Below are 22,090 nucleotides of genomic sequence, written 5' to 3' on the forward strand. Positions count from 1 at the left end.
ACTAAACCATATTCTTGTGAACTTTTCGATAGCCAACACCATATTATGAAATTCTCCATATCCATTTATTTATTGAATCAAAAACACCATTGCGTAGATTTGACCAATTCACCTCACATTGTGAACCCTCAAAACAGTGGGTATAGGTTGCTAAAAAGAGAAGAAGATAAGATTAGCATGAATGCAATTACTTTTCTAATGAATCTAATAAATTTATTAACATAATACGATTTGTAATACAAATCACTCTTGCAAGACTGGATATATATTCAACATATAATAACACTCTTATATATAGTAAAAAAAAAAATAACGTATAAACTCAAAAGATTATTGAAATCAAAATAATATGACATTGATGCGAAAGCTGATAATTATAAACCTTGATAGACAATAAATTAGATGACAAAGAAAACGATAATAAAGAAACATAATGTTGAATACGATTTTTTTCAAGTGACCTACATATTGCTCCTAATGTTTATATTCTATGTATAATCAAATAAAATGTATCTTTATTATATAACTTTTTTCTACAACTCGATGTGTATTAAATTTTTTTATCCATCTCGAGAAGCTCTCATTTTTTTAACTTTCATGATGATTCAAACTCACAACGTTTGAATTAGAAGTGAAGAGTGTTTACCAGCCGTGCAATTTCCTCTGTTAATGTGTACAACTCCTTTAAACAAATAATTCTTTTGCATCTCGCGAGGTTTAAGATTTTTAACTTTAAGTATAATATGTAGAAGTTTTTGTGATTAGCACTTATACGCTAAAGTATATAACTTCACGCATAAGATGATTGAAATCTACACTTTACACCTCTTTCGTATTGTTAATTTTTTCTTGTAGTACCATTAAAAAAAAAAGAAAATTGAAATTAAATGTATTGTTGGCTCTAATTTTTCTCTTTTTCTTTTCTTTTGTCCTTATTCTCTCCCTCTAGTTCCTCTATCACTAAGACTAAGACTACGGGATTGTTTTGTTTAAAAAAAATAAAATTATCTAGCAGTTTTTATTCTTCTCTCTTTTTTATCTTTTCCTTTTTCCTTCTCAACCCGTACTTGCTACTAAGCTAAACTTTACTTTTTCTTCTTTTAATTTGGCTTTATAACAACCTCTAAATACATCTATAATTTTATAGTATCTCATATGATTAAATAAAAAATTTATGTAGTTTAATTCTTATTCCATATCATTAAATACACAAATTTATGCAATTTATATCCAAAACATCTTCATTTCAACTTCTTATATTGTCACGTTCATTTTTTTTCAAATAAGAAAATAGAGAAATTTAAAAATGAAAAAGTAGAAGATGTCGTGAATTAAAACGTTTTGACAAGCTATGCAAAAAAAGGCTAGAAAGAAAGTATTTGATTTTCGTCTATTTCTCTCTTTTTGTTCTCAAGCTTTTCTCACCATCTAGTTCCTCTATCACCTATCTTTAGAAAAAAAATAAATTATAGATATAAAAAGAGAAGATAAAAACGTACGTACCTTCCTTTCTTTTCTCCTTTTTTATTCTCCCCTAACTTACTAGTTCCTCCATAAGGATCTGTTTGACATGAAAATAAAAAATATATCACTTTATTAGGCATTTTTAAAGTTTAAAATATAGTTAAAGTTGTGTTTGGTCATAGTATTATGAAAATGAGGTATTTTTAAAATTGAAAAATATAAAAAGTGAAAATATATTTTAAAAAAATTTAAAATTTTATGAAAATTGAGTTATTTTATGAAAATAAAATTTTAGATATTTTTGAAAAAAATAAATTAAAAAGTGCGAAAAGTGGATCCAGAAATAGTGAAAACACCTTTTGAAGTATTCTTTCAAAAATTCAAATATTGTGAAAAATTATTCTAAAATATTTATGACCAAACAAATATTCTAAAATAAAATAAAAATATATTCCGAAATATTGTAAATAATATTCATGGTCAAACACCTACTAAGATTGGACCTTCCTTTTTCTTTTTTGCCATTTATCAGAAATTCTTAATATGTCTATAAATTATAGTACTATAATTAAATACACAATTTTATGCAATGTACGTTTAGAACATCTTCGTCTAACCTTCTTCTATAGTCTCATATGTTATTTTGTAGCACCCGAATCTTTTCAAAAAAAATCTGAAAAACAATCAAGTATAGAGGTTAATATACATTGTAAAATCTATGCAACAATTCTTCTATTTTACAATTACAGAAGATAGATTAACAGAGAAAACAATTATTTGTCTATGCAAACAATCACATAAAAGTGTAAGCAAACAAAAGATAAAAAGAATTATTTCAAGTAAGTCACATTGAGAGAGTTACATAAAGAAAATGTATATGTTTAATGAGTAAGGAAAATGAAACTTAAAAGGAGAAAAGTAATGCAAAAAGAAAAATGAAAAGTTGCAGCAGTTTGGAAGAGTAATAAACATGTAATTAAGAGGTAAGAACGTTTCAGTAAGAACTTTTAAAACTGGAATTATGTTTCTCTTTCGTACTTAAGGTGGCAATTTTTCAGCATGAGTACTTAAAACTTTTTTTTTTTTAATTTAAAAATGTAAAGAAAATTCAAAAAATTGAGTAAAAAGATAAATTTCATTCTTGGTTTTAGAGACATGCTACATCATCAATTTTATATTTTTCTTTGGAGTATATTATATATAATAGCATCAATTTTATATTTTTCTTTGGAGTATATTATATATAGATTATTATAGTACTTAAAAAGCCCATCATTTATAACACACAAAGTAAATAATGCCTTTTATTTCCGTCTTGAATCTCTGTGTAGCTTAGTCTTCTCATATATTTTTGTTCAATATTAATTCATTCGATTTCTGTAATTTATAAGTCTTTTTCTATATAAGAAAAATGAAACTTATCATATATTTTAGGAGTCTATAACTTCATTAGGAATGTTTCCCCTATATTTTAAAAGACGATATAATACAGTTGATGAAATAATAATTTCAGGAAAAGTGTGAAAATATGTTTTTTGTCTATTACATAATATCTTAATGAAGGATAAAAAAATTAAATAGTAATATTTATAAGGGCTTTTATATTTTTAATATAGTATAACTATGAATATGAATGGATATATGGATATGAATATGAATAGGAATAGTAGGACATAAAAGGCTGAATAATTTATTTTCCTTTCCTGTCCATCAGGTCATTATTGCTTTCTGGCATATTTCAGAGGGGAAAAAACAAAAATAACACCTAAAACTAAAATAATTCCACAAACCTAGCACCTAAATTTAAAAACTCATTAAATAGCCATTAAGCATCACAATTCAACTTTTCCTTTTGCAAAGCAAAAGTGTGGATTTTACATGCTAGTTACTTCTCGTTTTTTCCAATTTTTTTAAATGCTAGTTCATTTTTTTTTCTTTTTATGTTCTATTTTTGTTTTTAAAATTTGATGTTTCATTTTATTATAAAAAAATCACTGTTTTTTTGTGTGTTTTTACTATTTTTATACTTTTTTTTGCAGCTTTGTATTTTTTTAAAAAAACTATTCCTTTTTTGAAATTAGCATAACCACAATGTTATACGTTGAAACATGTATTATGTATATCTATGGAATGATGACATTCACTATAAAAAAAAAACATGTGAAAGTTTTGCTATAAGAAACTTTATTTGATCAAAATAAATACATAGGATATTGAGGAGCAGATAATGCAACTCAGACTCAAAATGGAAAACCTAACTCCAAATTTCTTCAATAGTTCAATTGCAATTCCCTAAATCCCAAAACCAACCCCCAACATTATTGCAAGTCCAAAAGAGGAACTATAAATAAAACAAGTCAAACATCAAAAAGAAAATCGATATACACATTCTATATAATTTTTAACTATAATTATTATTTAGATACATATTTTATACGACTCTATATAATTTCTACATGCATTCTAAAAAATGTATCAATCTAATATAAAAGAGTATCAATTGAGTATATGGACAATATAAACGTATCAATGTAGTATAAAAGTGTATTAATGTGGTATAAAAGAGTATCAATTGGGTATAGAGACTGCATGTGCTTGCATAAAATTTCCTTTCTCTTTTTAAAAAAATGTATCAATATAGTATAAAAGTGTATCAATGTTGTATAAAAGTGTATCAATTGAGTATAGAGACTGCATGTGCCCAATTGGGCCAAATGGCTAAAAAAAAGAATTACTCTAGCCGACTGGCTACAGCTAGGGCTGTGCAAAAATCGAACCGATCGATAAACCGAACCGATAAAAATGTTATTGGATTGTTGGTATTGGGTTATCAAGTTAACAGTTTTTTATTGGTTTTATAAAAAATTTTATTGGGTAAATGGTTCGGTATCGATTTTAGCTTATTGGATTATCGGTTAAACCAATAACCCAATAAGGATACACTAAGTTATTGTTTTATTCCTATTTATGTTATATATTTAAATCTCTCTCTCTATATATGTGTGTGTATGTATATAGATTATATGCACTTCTAATTCATAATTCAACGATTCACAAAGTATTAACCTACTCAGGGCAACAAAGGTACAATATAAAGTTCGGCTATTATCGTAATAAAAAGTTTGAAGCATTTATAACTTTCAACAATTAGGATTCAAATTTTTTCTAACTAACATTTAGTTCAAGTTTGAAGGTTCTTGTAAACTAAATGCATTGTGTAGGTTTTGGCGGTGATTAAGATTTCATTTTTTTATGTTAGTTGTTACTATTTCTATTTTATAAGTATTTTCTTATTGATTAAACCGAAAACCAAATCGTTTAGGAACAAAAACTAATAAACCGAAACCGATAAGAAAATATCTTATTGGTTGGTTATTTGTTTTACATATTTAAAAATCGAAAATCGATAAACCAAATCAATAACACGTAAAATCGAACCGAACCGACCGATATACACTCTTAGCTACAACATATCCACCTTTTCAATTATGAGCCACTTTTTTTTAAAATAGCCATGCCATGTCCTTTCCCCTATTTCAACTATCCTAAATTAGTTGCATACTTTTCACAAGGCTTGACTATTGGGCTTGTTGCCATGCTTAGCTGACACATGCATTTATTATTTTAATCTATATAAGTTGATTATTTCTTTTAATTATTGTTCGAGTTAATTATGTAAATTGGTCTAAAAAATAATAATGAGACATTAATATGATATTCTATTTTTATAAGATATTTTATATCTGTTGCGTCAAAATTGAATTGAAGCATGATATACTACGCTGTCCTTCCAACACAAATGTTCGAAGTTAGACATGATTTTTATCTTCAGTAATATACTTTTGAAGTTGTTCCTAAAAAGAATAAACTTGCAAACTTGTTTCATCATTGGGTGCAATTAAACGGCGACCTAAACATAGATATTTGTTCCCTTCACTCGGCGGTGGTTTAGGACACCGGAGTAAGTTTTTCCTTAGAATTGCCATTTTTTAAACATATGGGCCACAAAAAGCCCAAAAGTACTGTAGCTGAAACCCACGAACCAACCGAATCCAATTCGGGTCCGCAAACCCATGAACCAATATCCGAGGGAGTGGTTTTTGTCCTCATGGAAAATAAGATCTATACCAATCTGTTGTTTATCGTGTGTTTGATATAAAACCCTTTCATCCCAAAGTCCACCCTACAGCAAAACCTATAAATTTTCCCCAAGATCTTCCTTTATATATTCTCTCTGCGCAACCAATAAGTCTTTTTTTTTTTTCTAAACTGGGCTTTTGATTTTGAAGCCAAAAGTAAACGAATGGGAAAAAATCAAGCTTACAAAGCTATGCAGCGAGCTAGGCTGGGTTCTAGCTCAGCTGGACCTGATGAAGTTGATGATGGAATGGTTCGTCCCTTTTCACACTATTCTATTTCAGTTAAACTTCATTCCCTTTTTTTTTTGAAAATATATTTGGTTGTAAAATAGGAAAATCTATGTGTGCAGTTTTATTTTCTTAATAGTTGTGTTTCATTTAATAATTTTAGTTCTTTTTTTGCCTATGGTTATTGCTTTATGAGATTTTCTAGATTTTATTTTATCTTTATTTTTGTACGTGATGGTTAATTGTGTTAAATTGTCTGCTTTAAGTTGGTTGGTGAGGCAGAAAATGTTCTGCGTAGGACATGTTTTTGGTGGAAAATATTTTACACTGGAAAATTATTTTCTATTTGCAGTGTTTGGTTGGTTTAGAAGTTGGTGACTTATGTTAAGCGTACATATGTGGGTTAATGTATAAGGATAGTTTTTTGAAAATACTTTCGGAAACAACCTCTCTACTTCTTCGGAGGTAGCGGTATGGACTGCGTACTTTTTACCCTCCCCAGACCCCACTTGGTGGGAGTACACTGGGTTTGTTGTTGTTGTATTTTTGGATATGAAGGTTGAAAACGATGTCTTAGTGTTGATTGGAGTAAGTGATATGGAGAAAGAGTTGGGGTACTTGTATAGGAAAATTACTTTTACCAAGAAGTGCGGACAACATTTTCTCTATTTTGGTTTAAAAAAATAATTTTCTTTTGAGAGAGCATCCTCCCCATTTGAAGATACCAATTATTGAAAATGTGAGTAAATAACCATATCGAACAAACTCTATGGGTGTGTTTGGTATGAAGGGAAATGTTTTCCATGGAAAATATTTTCCTAGAAAATGTTTTCTTGAAAAACAAGTTGATTTCTTACTTGTTTTCTTATGTTTGGTTGGTGGATGAAAAATATTTTCCGGAAAATATTTTCTAGTATTTGGTTGGTGAATGAAAAAATATTTTTCAAAAAATACATTTTAGTGTTTAACTAAAGCATAAAAATACATTTTAGAATCCTTTTTTAAAAATAAAATCCTTTTTTTGGAAAAGGATTGGTAGGCGGTTGGGTGGTGGTGTCAGAATAGGCAGTAGGGGTGGGGTAAGAAAAAGTTTTGAATTTTTTTTGTTAAAAAAAAATTTAAAAAATTGGTGGGGGGTTAGTAGGAGCTAGGGGTCAGGGTAAGGGAGTGAGGGAAGAAAAAAATTGAAAATTTTTAAAAATAAATTTAATTTTTTCTTTTTTAGGTTGGGGTGGGGTGGGGTGGGGGGTGGGATGGGAGAGGGGGCTGGTAAGGGGGGGGGGGGATAGGGGTGGGAGGTAAGAGAAAAGTTTGAATTTTTTAATAAAATATAGATATTGTTTTTGGAAGGGGGGCTGGTAGGGGTAGGGGTGGGGTGGGGGTAGTGGATGGACTAAGAAAATTTTTTGAAATACTTTTTAAAACAATTGAATTTTGGGGTGGAGGGTGGGGGTAGGGGTAGGCGTGGTGTCGGGGTGATAGGATATTGGGGGCGGGGTAGATGATTTTGAGAATTGTATGAACATTTCAACTTTAAAGTGAGGTTGAAAGAGAGTTTTGGAAAATGTTTTCCTTACTTTTTGAAGGGAAGTCATTTTCCATAGATTTAAGGAAAATAAGTTGATTTGGAAAACATTTTCCAAAACATATAAGCCAACCAAACATAAGAAAACTAGAAAATATTTTCTGGAAAGTGTTTTCCTTCAAACCAAACACACCCTATGTTAGAAATTGCAAGTTGAAGTCTTTGATCAAACTTCATGATGGTAAAAGATAGGAAAAATAATTACTCATTTCATTGACTGTGTAAGACAATTAAAGTCTTACTAATTCTGAGTAGTGTTTATAATTCTCTTTGTTTGTATTTGTGGCGCTTATGTTTTTCTTCAACTTTTTTCTTAGATTTGATATAATTGAGCTTACTTTTTCTATTTACTTGTTTCTTGTGCTTCGTCTGATGAGGACTGTCGCAGGTGGATGGTTCTTTTCATACACCAGAGTGGCATGCTGCTCGTTTGGCAAGCCTCAAAACTTCCCATACAGTTACCTGGGAAGAGTTCAAAAAGAAACAGAAGGTAGCATACTCAACCACCTTGATGGTCATAGGAGGGTTTACATAATATTGGTTACTTGGACTGCATGACTTCATTCTTGATCAGTTTGTTTCTTTCTGAAGCTAAAGAAAATGTTGTACAATGTAGTTGTTAAATCGAATTACAGTTATATAAGAAAAATGGTTGAATTTGTTTCATAAGCATTATTGTGATTGGCTTAAATGATTGTAGAGATATGTGATGGTAGAATGACAACACTTAAGAAGTGAACCTTGAAGAATGATAGGAAAAGCTGAAGTAAGTATGCTTGGTTATGGTATATTAATGCTTGATATTTTGCCAACACCACTATCCCTGCATAAAGCGGAACAATTCCAAGATGCAGAATGTCTTTAGAGGGTCTTGCTTTAGTCACTAGGTGGTTTAGTACAACTAGCAAGTAATTTACAGCTAGCAAGTAATTGCATAAACTTTTTCTGCTAGGATTTGAATCTCGGTCTCCAGGGCTGCACCCACTACATTGACCACTAGACAATGCTATTTTTCAGCTGTTACTAGCGACCTGGTTGTTGGAAGTTATGGATTTTTGCGTATGATTTTTTCTCCAAAAATTGTATATTCGAAGCTTCCTTTTCTTTTTTCAGGGTTGAGGGATACTAATTCTGGATCATCAATTAAAATTGGCTCTTGTGTCACTATTGTTTCTTGATGTTGAAGCTTTTTTTCCCCACTTTGTGTGTTATTTTGGAGATGCATAATACTAATGATGCTCATTTAGGAAGAAGAAGTGAGAAAAGGAGAGCTAGAAGCAGACAAAGATAAAATGATGAGGGAATACAGGGCTCAACTAGATGCTGAAAGGGCCAGCAAGCTCTCTCAGGGAAGGAATCATTCCAGCAGTAACCACAGTCGCAAAAAGGGTAAAATGTTCTGAAATTGCTGAACAGAGTCAATTCTTCTTCTTTTAGTTATTTTATATCTTTAATGTGTGTCAAATTTCTAGTCCACTTAAATTATTTCTTTCTTGATGGTGAAATGAATTCTTGCAGATAAGAAGGACAAAGATATAAAGAAACATAGTTGCAAAAAGAGAAAGGTGAAGATTTTGTTTAATCTAGACTCTTCTTTTCTTTGCTCATGAGAATGAAACGAGTTTACTACAATCTTTGTTGGATTATGCATTGTTGTCTTTTTATACCATAAAACAAACATCAATATTTGTGTTTCCTTCTCAAAATTAAAATAATCAATATTTAAAGAGTTTGAATTCCATTGGTTTTGCTATCCTAAACTTTTAAGTTTCTAGCTAACCTGCATTGTCTTGCTTGATACCATATAACTTGCATGCATAAATAATGAAACCAATTGCTGTTTCTGGGATTAGAACTTATTCTGTAATTATTCTAATAGAAGAATAGTTTATGTAACTTAAAACAGTGAACCCCTAGTAAAAAGTGCAAATACCCACTTATCTTCAGTAAGAATCAGTTGATCCCATTTTTGGTCAATTATGGGTTCCGCTGGTGTTAAGATTCGAAGTCTTTATTCTTTAATTAAGGGTTTGTGGGTTGGGGCATTGGTACTTGGGGTCTTTTACTTCCATCTTATGGCCAGGTCCTCCTGCCTGTCTCCATCTTTGTAGTAGCACCTTCTAGTTTTCATTAAGCCCTTTAACTCAAGTATACTGTGGCCAAAGGAGACCAAAAGAGTAAGAATTTATAGTTTCAGGTGATATAAAGAATTTCGTCTGTCCTCAATGCTTTCACTTGTTGCAGAATGAATCCTTGAGCAGAATTAGTAATGGGATTTAAAGGATTCTTGAGTCTCCCTGTTATCATGTTAACCTGAGCTGTGTGCATCTTATAAGAATATCCACTGTAGCATGTTTACCAGTTCACTGTAATTGGTATAAATGCTTACAACTCCACCTGTATATGGCATGATGAAATTTCAAAATGATAGATTAAGAGAGTAAATTTATACCCAAGGGTGTGGCCTAATGGTCCATGAAGTGGGTTGAGAATCATGAGGTTGTAGGTTCAAATTCCAGTAGAGACAAAACCACTAAACCACTAGGTGATTTCTTTCCATCTGTCCTATCCTTGATGGATAGAGTTAACTGGTACCTGCTGGTGGTAGTAGGTGGCAGTTGTATAAAATGTATTGGATATACTGCGGAAGACCAGCTATTCCAACTGGTATTCCTTCAATTTTTTAGTCTTGCATGTCTTCTTCTAACATTACAAGTCTGTATTACTATATCTTCCCGTTCCTTGCCAATCTGCACTGCTGATGCCGTCGTCTTGCTACTGTTGTTATCTAAAGGTAGTTGGATAGTTCATGTAAAAGGTTATCACCATATAATCCTTCATTCCAGAAACTAACTGTGGTTCCCTTATATGCCTCAAGTGTGACATGACATCTCTATAGAAGTTCTCCCATCCTTATGTTGTGCTCTTCATAGGGATACACAGAGGCGGAGCCAAGACTTGAAATTTATGGGTTCGGATTCTAATACTTTTATGTTACTAGGTTCTAAATTAACAGTTTGTACATATCCAATGGATTATTAATACACATATATACTTTGGACCAAAGTTATTGGATTCGTCCGGACCCTTAAATCTTAATGTACACACTAGCACCGCCCACACCATTCGATGTGTTCATTTGATCAATCCTCCACCCTCTTATTTTTCATATTTGTTGACAATAATCTTTCTCTATAATGCTTGATTCTATATGCAATACCTCGACATCCATTTGCTTAGTAAGACACTATTGAATATCCTCAAGTCTTCTATCTCTTGAACCCGTCACCTTCATAGGGGCAGTAAGTAATTTCAATAGCCAAATTAAACTCTTTTATTTACCCTTTTGAGTCCCGTAAGAAGTTTCTTTCCAATTTCTTTAGCTTTTCTGCGATGATTGTCATTACATTAAATAGAAGAGGTCAAATTTTTGGACAAAGTGTTCTTAGGCAGTGTCTCCCTCCCCTTTTGATATGTTTCCCTTATACCATTTTGTTAACCTCATCTCCGCTTTCTTCATCGCTGCATTCCATGCCGCTCTCTTCTTGTGTCTTGCACCCAATGAGAAACCAAATAAGTAGTCAGAAGGGAGGCATTGTACACCTGTGAAAGTTTGCTAAAGTTTCGAAGTTTTTCACCTCTTTCACTGTTATGATCTCACAATTCTTAAGGTTTATCTCCAAACTGGCACTGCTTGAAATCATAATAGTATTTCTTCAATTGTCGAATTGATCAACTTCGCATCACATAGCAGAAGTGTATCATCCGCAAATAACAATGAGAGATTTGTTTACCATCCTTCCTTTCCCGGGCTGAATCCCCCCCTCAGATAACTATCAATTACCACTTCATTCATCATCATGATAGGAGAAGCTACCATCACTAAAGTGAACAACCTTGAAGATAAAGGATCTCCTTGTCATAAATGTTTGAACTTGAAGAGATCTGTTGGGTTTCCGTTGACCAAAGCTGAGAACTTGACCATGGATATGCAAAATTGGATGTATGGTCTTCATTTGTCCCCGAAGCCAGTTTTTTTCATTTCACAGCTCGTCCATATGCCTTGTCTAAATTCAACTTGCAAAGTGTCGCCTCCTATTTTTCATTCTTCAGTTCACTAGCTTATTTGCTATCAAAAAAATCATCTACTGTCCTTTTTCCCTTCTGTGTAAGTATCTGTGTTATTGACATGGTGCTATCGACGGCCTTAAGTTTAAGGAAAGCACTCTAGCTCTGAAATCCTTGATATTGTTTGCCGTGTCCAATATGCAATTTAAACTTGGTTTTCTGTTTTCAGATTTTGTTTTCCAGCTTCAAAAAGAATTAGTACTCTTCTCAAATTTTCATGTAGAATGGAAATGCGTTATTGCATTCATGATGTCTTCTTTAATTAGTCTTCAACATTGACAAAAGAACTTGTGAAGCCATCAGGGCCTGATAGTTTGCCCTTTGTCCTCTGTATAGCCCTTAATTGCCATCAATACTTCCTCCTCCGAGAACTTTATCTGAGGCACTCTCTTATTTTCCCCCTTGTTGCTAAACCTCACTCCGAATTTTGATCACCTCTCCACCTCCTTACATAATTGTATATGGAAGTCCTTAATAACTCTCTTGCTTCCTCTTTTTCCTCATACATTGTTTCTCCACCTCAATTACGTCCAAAAAAAAAAAGAAAATTCTTCTCATAGCTTTAGTTAATTAATGGAAAGTTAACGTGGCAGACACAGTCACCCTCTTTTAGCCACAGCACTGTTAGTTTTGATCTCTTGGCCAGTTGTCATATTTGCCAACTCCCCCTCCACCTTTTCATTTTCTCTTGCTAGTTTAAATCCACTTTACTTATTTCATTTCTAACTCTCGCAGTTCGTTCATCAGAGCCCTTAGCTTTATTTCTACCCACCGAAACACTTCATTATTCCTCCTTCAGTCAATTCTAATAGATTCAACTCCCTGCTAAGGTGAAGTGTGGGTGTCCGTGGACTTAATCAACTTCTCCACCAATTCCCCTTTGTTGCGTGCCTTCGACTACCTTAAAAAAAAAAAAATCTTGTGTGCCTTCTACCACATATTTTCAAATCTGAAAAGGTTTTCGAACTCTTCCATCCTACTACCATCTAGCATGATGGGTATATGGTTTAGTGTGAGTGGGGGAAAGGGAATCTGGACTTCCCATGGAAGTGTCTCCTCCCGCTGTCTAGATAAGAAACATTGTCAAATCTCTGCCAATAAACCATGGATTTCCTGTCCACTTCCAAATTCAAATTCAGCATGAACTTTCTGGACCCAATAATCTTCGTCCCAACTCATCTTCATAAATTCCTTTCTTCTCCCTCCTGTCAAGCATTTGTTATTTCCCTGTTTTGGGCCCGACTCCCCCCTTTCATCCACTATCTTACTCATCTTCATTTCACCCTCTGCACCACATCTGCCTCTCGCAACTATTCATTACTTGATCTGCACCCAACTGATACAGCTGCCCGTCATTTCTTTCATCCGAAATTCATTTTGCTTTAAGGTTTTATGATAAGAAGAACACATTGAAAAGGCTATTTATAGTAGTAGATAAGTATAAACAGAGAGGACCTTTTTCTGAACGTAAGTTTTGGATTTTTGGATTTTTGGGAGTTTATTTTTCCTTTCTTGAAAGTTCTGTGTGAGACAGATATCTATATTTCCAGTGTGCATCTAATTGAGGGAAATGGTAGATGTATTTTCCAATTTTCAAATCCTCACAAATCATGACCTAAATTAAATATCATGCATAGGTTACTTGATTCGGAAAGATTCTTAGTGTACCTTTTAGGTCTTAGTATTGATAATTAGTTAGCAATTAGTTAGGGAATTAATTATTTTCTGTTAATAGTTAACAACTTCAGTTAGTTAGGATTAGAATTAGTGGAGTACAGCTGTCAGTTAGTTAGTTAGCTTAGCACTTTAACTCTAGCTATATAATACTTGATTGTACTCTCTACTTTCTCATTCAAGTATCATAATCGAAATGCAATATTTCTCTCTCTACTTTTTCCATTTCTCCATTCTCTACAGTTGCAGCTATGGAGATTCACCATGAGAGGTGAATCCAAGCTTATTGTTTCTCTGTCCATACAGCTTAACATGGTATTAGAGCATAGGGAGATTCCTCCATGCTCATAATCCCCAATCTCTTCAATCGCCATACTTGTATCTCGCATGCAAGGTGCAATTCTCCGTTTTTCTTCATTTGTTCTTGATAAATTGTGTATTTCTCTGCAATTTGACATTGTAGTTTGTCAATTCACCGTTCATTTTCGATATATTTTGGACTCACTCTGCAATTTGAAATCGTAGATTGTCACTGGTACCATTCGATTTCGATATATTTGGGGCTTTTCTCTGCGTTTTGCTTCTCATCTTCAATGGTGGAAATAGGTGAACAGAGTGTTAGTTCTGGCACTGCTGGTAATAATACTGAAACTACAATTGATGCAAATAGCCCTCTTTACATCCATCCATCTGATGGAGCTGGTACTTCTCTTGTTCTGTTCGTATTCGATAGAACTGGTTATAGATCGTGGAAACGAGGAGTTCTGAGAGCCCTTTCTGTTAAAAATAAACTAGGTTTTATCAATGGTGAATGTAAGAAGCCCGATTCGAAGCCTCCTCTATGTCATCAATGGGAAAGATGTGACGATATGGTCACATTGTGGATATTGAATTCCTTGTCTAAGGAAATTGCAGATAGTGTTGAGTATGAGTTTGATTCCCTGGAGTTGTGGTCAGAATTGGCTGATAGGTATGATCAAATGAGTGGGGTTAAACTTTACCAAATCCAAAAGGAGATCAGTGATTTGAGTCAAGGTACACTTGATGTCACTGGCTACTATACCAAAATGTACCAAAATGAAGAGGCTCTGGGAAGAATTGAGCAATCTGATTTTCACTAATCTATGTAGTTGTGATTGCGTCTGTGGATCCAAGGAATCCATGCATAAGGCGGAGCAAGAACGACGACTCATACAATTTCTCATGGGATTAAATGAGCAGTACATTGTAATCAGGGGTAGCATACTGATGATGACCCCCTACCTACTATGGGACAGGCTTTTGCTTTAATTGTGCAAGAAGCGAGTTAGAGAAATAAAACCACATGACCAAATTCTTGGGGAGTCCAGTGCAATGAATGTTAGTACATAGGGGTAGGACAACAATTCAAGACAAACTTTACTGCTAACAATAATCAACTCATTGGCACCAACTACTCTAGATTGTTTTGTGAGTATTGTAAGAAACATGGCCATACCAAAGACAAGTTCTACAAATTACATGGATACCCGCAGAAGCAAGGTCAATATAACCAGAATTTCATCAATCAAAGGGATCCAGGATACAATCCAAAGTATCAAAATTAACATAAGGGAAAAACTACAATTACAACAACAAAGGGAAAGGTGTTGCAGCTAATGCAATCCATGGATTTTCATCTAATGAATCAATGGAGGGAATTGAAGATTGTGTTCCACAAAGAGATACTCAAAACCTTGGTCTATCTAAAGAGCAATATGGATAGATAGCTAACCTGTTGAAGCAGTTTCAAATGAACAACAGTGCTGATGAAAACTTTAACACCACTACTGGTGCAAGTGTGCACTTTGCAGGTATTGTTGCTTGTAGCTCATCTATTGATTTTGACAAATTATCTTGTGGATGTTTCATAGCAAGATCTGACTTGTGGATTTTAGACTCGAGAGCCACACACCATATGACTTCTGACAAAACAATTCTTTCCAATATATCACACCTGCCCTATCCTATGTTAATTAGATTACCTAATGGTTATAGAGTTAAGTTGACTCAAATTGGAAATGTGACACTTGGTTCCGGAATTACCCTCAAAAGTCCTCTTTGTACCTTCTTTTAAATACAATCTTGTTTCAATTAATTCCCTAGCACTGCATCTTAAGTGCATTATTTCATTTTCTGATGTTTCTTCTCCACTGGAGGCCCCCTCTCTAGAGGCCTCTGGAGATTGGTAAAGTCCATGATGGTTTGTACTTTCTCTGCTCAGATTGTCTCCAGAAAAGCAATACTCCTTCTCAAACTCAAAGTTCATCTATTTGTTTTTCTTCCGGTACTTCTTTTCCACTCAATAATGCTGCAAACATTGTCTCTTGTAAATGCCATTCCCATTCCTGCTTCCCTAGTGTAAATAACTCATCTTGCAACAATAAAGATAGTGTTTTTGGTGTGAATTCTAATGTATCTCATAAACTCTCTGTTGACCTATTGTGGCACTACAGATTGGGACATGTCCCTTTAATAAAAATGATGAAGATATCTTCCATCCCGACAGTTTTTTCACCCAAACAACCTTTCTTTTGTTCCATATACCCTTTGGCTAGACAAACTAGGTTACCATTCTCTGCCAAAACCAAAACTTCTAATGCAATTTTTGACTTGATTCACTTTGACTTGTGGGGTCCCTATCATGTACCCACTCATGTTGGCTTCAAGTATTTCCTTACAATAGTAGATGATCATAGTAGATGTACTTGGACTCAACTACTGAGTTGCAAGAGCAATACTTTGTCGACTATTAAAACTTTTGTTTCTATGATAGAGAACCAGTTTAACACCAACATCAAGATTATTAGAACAGATAATGGTCTAGAGTTTACAAATAAAGAAATTTCTTCCTTTTTTGTTTCCAAAGGTATAATCCATCATAAAAGTTGCCCCTACACGCCACAACAAAATGGTGTTGTGGAAAGAAAGCATAAGTATTTGCTTGAAACAGCCCGAGCACTTCTTTTCAATCCAAACTACCTTTGAAATGTTGGGGTGAGTGTGTACTTGCAACCACTTTTATCATTAACAGGCTGCCTTCCACTCTTCTCAACAATAAATGCCTTTTTGAATCTTTATATAACAAGAAACCATCTTACTTCTCTTTAAGGAGCTTTGGATACTTATGTTACCCTCTTGTACCTAACCAACATAGAACCAAGTTTGATCCCAAAACAACCCCTCATGTTTTTATAGGATATCCATTTGGAGTAAAAGGGCACAGTCTTAAATCTGGCCACAAGGAAAATTATTATTTCCAGAGATGTTTGTTTTTATGAGACAATTTTCCCTTTTACCTCTACTCTACTGATACCTCTGGTTTTGCTCCTGCGTCTATTCCTCCTTATTTTTATGATGAATCTAGTCCTTCTATTATACCTCCTATTTTTCCTTCTCCATGCTCTGTACAGGGTAGCCTAGGTTCTACAAGTGCATCAACTCCTCCTCATGTCTCACTAACTCCATCCCCTTCTAATGCATTTGCACCTCCTCTTAACCAACCTGTACACCACATGTAGTCCCAACACCTAGGAGGTCCAATAGGGAACATAAGAAACCCTTATACTTAGATGGCTACATTTGCACATTACCTCAGCTTACACAAACTCAGTCTGCTCAACAACAACCTAGTGATCCCTCTTCCTTGTGTGCTAATTTTTCCCGAAACTCTTCATCACTCTTTTCATCACTCCTGATATGCTGGATCCTACTAGTCAACTTCTTGTTATGAATGCTTCACTTGATAATGAGCCATCTTCATATGATGAGGCAGCTATACATCCTGCTTGGCAAACAACCATGATACAAGAACTTCAAGCTTTGCGTGACAATCAAACTTGGAGTTTAGTTCCTTTACCCCTTGGAAAGAAGGCTATAGGATGTAGATGGGTGTATAAAATCAAGTACAAGGCTGATGGAAGTGTAGAGAGGTTCAAGGCTAGATTGGTTGTGAAGGGATACACTCAACATGCTGGAATTGATTATACTGAAACTTTTTCCCCAGTTGTCAAATGTCAACTGTCTGGGCACTTCTTGCTACTGCTTCAAAGAAGAAATGGCGGTATATCAATTGGATGTCAACAATTCTTTTCTTCATGGTGACTTGCATGAAGAGGTTTACATGACCGTCCCACCTGGTTTAGATATCTCTGATTCATCATTAGTTTGCAAATTAAATAAATCTCTCTCTATGGTTTAAAACAAGCAAGTAGGCAATGATATGCTAAACTTGCTGACACATTGGGTTCCAGAGGATACACTCATTCCTTACATGATTACTCCCTGTTTTATAGGAAAAATGGGATTTCAGTTGTCTCTATTGCAATCTATGTGGATGACATACTCTTAACGGTACAGATCATGAATAGATCATTAGTCTCAAATCATTTCTTCACCAACAATTCAAGATCAAGGACTTGGGTCAGATATACTATTTTCTTGGCCTGGAAATTCTCTATAAGGATGATGGTCTTCTTATTTCCCAAAGAAAGTTCACACGGGATCTTTTAAAGGATTTTGACTGCCACCAGTATACTAGCTTAAGTTCTCCACTAGATCCCAACATCAAGCTTTATGCCAAAGAAGGAGTTCCTTTGTCTGATCCCACTTACTACAGAAAGCTTGTGGGAAAGTTGAACTCCTTACAACCACAAGGATGGACATTGCTTATGGAGTTCAACTTTTAAGTCAGTTTATGCAAGATCCTAGAGAACTTCACCTGCAGGCTGCTTTCCACATGTTAAGATACCTGAAGGGAGATCCTACTCTTTTGATTTTCTTTTCCAATACTGGAGATTACACCATGAGAGAGAGCCTACTGTGACTCAGACTGGGCAGCTTGCCCTGATTCTAGAAGATCAGTCACAGGGTACATTATTTTACTGGGGAAAGACCTATTAGCTGGAAGTCGAAGAAACAAGAAATTATTTCCCTCTCCTTAGCTGAAGCTGAATACAAGTCATTGCGAAAAGTGGTTGGGGAACTAGTTTGGCTAGAGTTGTCAAAATGGGTTGGCCCAATCCAACCCAGCCCAAGCCTCATTGGCCAAAGAATTTGATGGGCTAGGACGGGCTGTCCCTTCACTTTAAAGGGCCTTAAAATGTATGATCCAACCCATCCCTAATAGGGTTGCGGGTTGGGACGGGCTAGCCCTTTATTTATATCCATTTTTTGTTAGATTTTCTTTTTCAATCTATATTTGAACTTATAGGTATGACAATCCATTCACACTTCTAAAATATTATTATATGAAGTACATAATCCTACGATGATTTATAATATTTTTAACGCCAATACATTGTCAAACTCATTTGAATTCATTGAGTAAATTATCTTAATTAACATCAACATTCATCTAAATTCATATGCAAATTTAATAAGTTAAACAATATCAAAAATGTTATAAATGTAATTACATTATAATGAATGTCTATCAAGATCTAGTTGATATATCTATCATGATTTGAAGTATCTGTCTTTTAATAAGAAACTACGATTATTTTCCCCTATAAATAGAGGAATTTGTTCATTGTATTCTCAATCTTATGATCTCTAATAGAAATAAAAAAGTCTCCTTCTTCTCTCTCTATTTATTCTTCTTGTTCTTGTTTTTATATTTCATAACAAAAAAGTTATACATCAAAAATTAATAATATTTAAAATTCACTTAAAAATATTATCTCTTTGAATTTGGGTAATGTTATGCAATCGATTTTGAGTAGCTGCAACAAGTGTTTGAACATCTCATGATGGATGGAATTTTTATATTTATGATGGATGGAATTTTTATTAGAAATTTTAGTATTAGCCATTTAATGCTAAATGAGTAAAATATTGTGTAAGATACTAGGTAAAATTTATTGAGTAATCACTATTTATATTTTTAATTCTTTTTGCTTACAATTTTCTTTTAATTTTAAGTTTAAATTGAATAACACTAACATATGAAACATCTATATTTGATGATTATGTTATAACACTTAATAAGTTAAATATTATGTAGGATATTAAACTTATTCAATAACTACTATTCTTAATTATTACTTTTTCTTTCACAATATTCATATATTTTTAATTTAAATCAAATAGTATTTTGGCCCACGAGCCGGCACAACTTAGCCTCAGCCAAGCCTCAAGGACCAGCGGGCCGACTTGGGCTGGGCTTATAAACCCCAATTGTAAATGTGCTCAAAAATCGTAACCCAATCCAACCCTAATAGCGGGCTGGGTTGGGCCGGCCTCAAGGGCCAAGCCCATTCTGACGGCTCTAGTTTGGTTGCACAAATTGTTTGAAGAGCTGACCGTTGCATCCTACATCACATTGCCACTGGAAACCAGCTCGCTGATATTTTGCTTGGATGGGAGTGCCTTAGTTAAAATATCAGCGAAATGAGGCCAGCTCGTTCCATCCGACATCAATGTGATGTAGAGAAATGAGACCATCCTGTAGCTTGGATCCAAGCACAGGAAGGTCTCATTTCTCTACATCACATTGCCACTGGAAACCAGCTTGCTGATATTTGAGCAAGTTGGCTGTACTTGCTGCACCTCCAACTTGGGGGGGGGGGGGGGGGGGGGGTGGGGGGGGGGGGGTGTGGTTGGGGGGGGGGGGGGGGATTGATAGTTAGGGAATTAATTATTTTCTGTTAATAGTTAACAACTTCAGTTAGTTAGGATTAGAATTAGTGGAGTACAGCTGTCGGTTAGTTAGTTAGCTTGGCACTTCAACTCTAGCTATATACTTGATTGTATACTCTACTTTCTCATTCAAATATCATAATCGAAATGCAATATTTCTCTCTACTTTTTCCATTTCTCCATTCTCTATAGTTGCAGCTATGGAGATTCACCATGAGAGGTGAATCCAAGCTTATTGTTTCTCTGTTCATACAGCTCAACACTTGGTACAAGAAATTGAACGGAATGTTTTATTCCACAGTAGGTAAAGCAAATGTCTACTGTGCTTTTAGTTTGTAGAGAATATTGCTTATTAGAGAGAACGTAATAACTTTTTGCTTAATTACTTGTACATATTTGGTTAAGAATTTATAAGTTGTTTCTCTGGACTGTCAGTTCATATTTGAAGATCTTCAGAATGGACTTGTGTGATTGAGTACTACATTTGAATGACACATATATTACCTAAACTGATTCAGCATTCAAGGAGATATTCCGATTCCAGCTCTTCAAGCTCATCAGCCGAATCTTCTAGTTCTGACGATGAAGATAGAGAATCGAGAAAATCAAGATCCAAGTCTAAGAGAAGGAAGAAAGAAAATAAACACCGGTCGAGGTCGAGATCGAAGCAGTCTACAAGCGATGATGATGAAGCTGATGGTCCTTTGCCACTCTCTAGATTCTTTGGCAGCATGAAAAGCTAATGCCTCATTTGACATGTAATTCTACTTTTTCTTCTGCTGCTGATGATATTGGATGTGATAGATCCTTTTTACTCTATTATTATTATATTATAATGTAATCAAGGATCCTTGGTTATGTCACTGAGTTTTGTATCCTGGTTTTAAATGAAATTCTGCTAGTGAAAACATTTGTAAAATTACTCACATATTCAAAGCCAATTTGGAAAGTATGTGGATGTCAGAGACTCATGATATCCGACAACCGTTGCTTCATACTCATTAATTCCCAGCCAAATTAATTTTTTTTAAAGACATCTTTTCTACTGCAGACTTGGGAAGTCAATGAAATGGAAGAGATGTAATTATAGTGGACTTTTAGTCAGCTTCAAGAAAATATACAACTGTATCGATAAAATTGTCGAGAAGATATCATGCCGGTAATTATTAGATGTGTTAGTCAATCCACAATTATAATAAAAGGATAATATTTGCAGAGTTATATAACTATTGTTATAAAATGTATTAACATATATAGTGAATGTTTATTTATGAAAAAGTTAGAAACACCAACTTTTGGGACAAAGTTAGTTTTCCCCTATAAATAAAGGGGTGATTCTTTATTGTAATGAAACTCCTCAGGGACCGTCAAGAGAAATAAGAATTAATTTCTCTTCTCTCTCCATTCTTTTTGTTCTTAGTTTAATATTTTATAACACGTTATCAATATATTGTTAACTAATTGTGGTCAATCGATTTGACAGTAAGCTATTACAAGGGGATCAACAATGAGACTTAGGTATATTGAGGCGGTGAAACAACGCAATACTCACGATCCTCTGACAGGTAAGTAATAGACAATTGAAAAGCAATTGTTGCTGTATTGTTAAATATGAGTGTTCCAATAATATTCAAGGCTAATGCCTAATTATACAAAGATGACCCAGTACAAGTATAGCACATATACACGGCAAATTCTTTGTATAATTTAACTCAAGTTTCCCGTTAAACTTTGAAAGCTCCATTCATATTCTTCATCAGGTATGATATTTTTCATTATTTATTTATTTTAATTTGCAATCATCAGAAATTACGGCATTTCATAAGATTTAGTAATTGCCTGTTGTAACTTTGAGTGGCAAGACGGTTGATTCAAATTTCACCTCACTAAAATAGGACATTAGACTTGCATACTTTGTCACGATCCGAACTAGGGCCTGACCGTGATGGGTATATTAAGTCCACCGAGGATCGGAGACCACCTCCTGTACCCTAGCCAACTGAAACACAATACAACTAGTAGCGGATGAATTTCGAACATATAACAAGATAGAGCTAAGTTTCGAACATATAATAAGATAGACAACTTAACTAACTCATAAAGAAATCTAAGGACTTTAACATCCATCCCAATCCACAGTAATCCACAGAGCCTCTAAAATTCAAGACCAACTTAAGTCGGGACATGCTCCCGACCATAGTCAAAAAAGGTCCAA

The 22,090-nt window shown here is 34.1% G+C and overlaps 1 protein-coding gene across 4 annotated transcripts; it reads left to right on the forward strand.

Annotated features, from left to right (window-relative positions):
- The first annotated feature begins 5,222 nt into the window (after positions 1-5,222).
- Positions 5,223-21,631, forward strand: LOC107863636 (protein FAM133B). Of its 4 annotated transcripts, XM_047408196.1 has the most exons (7): positions 5,223-5,425; positions 5,754-5,854; positions 7,805-7,906; positions 8,664-8,805; positions 8,935-8,981; positions 20,394-20,633; positions 21,359-21,631. In XM_047408196.1, exons 2-6 carry the CDS (start codon positions 5,768-5,770, stop codon positions 20,616-20,618), a joined length of 603 nt encoding a protein of 200 aa, XP_047264152.1. In that variant the 5' UTR covers positions 5,223-5,425; positions 5,754-5,767; the 3' UTR covers positions 20,619-20,633; positions 21,359-21,631. The 4 variants fall into 4 exon arrangements, with proteins under 4 accessions (XP_047264152.1, XP_016565144.1, XP_016565143.1 ...); XM_016709658.2 differs by lacking the exon at positions 21,359-21,631 and having other exon boundaries at positions 20,394-20,870; XM_016709657.2 differs by having other exon boundaries at positions 5,299-5,854.
- The last annotated feature ends 459 nt before the right edge of the window (positions 21,632-22,090 follow it).

The sequence above is a fragment of the Capsicum annuum genome, chromosome 3, assembly GCF_002878395.1.
Source record: "Capsicum annuum cultivar UCD-10X-F1 chromosome 3, UCD10Xv1.1, whole genome shotgun sequence".
In the NCBI taxonomy this organism is placed as follows: Eukaryota; Viridiplantae; Streptophyta; class Magnoliopsida; order Solanales; family Solanaceae; genus Capsicum; species Capsicum annuum.

Coding starts and splice junctions, on each gene's coding strand:
- LOC107863636 (XM_047408196.1), top strand. CDS start 5,768: ATGGGAAAAAATCAAGCTTACAAAGCTATGCAGCGAGCTAGGCTGGGT. Junction 7,907..8,663: donor AGTTCAAAAAGAAACAGAAG/GTAGCATACTCA, acceptor ATGCTCATTTAG/GAAGAAGAAGTGAGAAAAGG. Junction 8,982..20,393: donor ATAGTTGCAAAAAGAGAAAG/GTGAAGATTTTG, acceptor AAACTGATTCAG/CATTCAAGGAGATATTCCGA.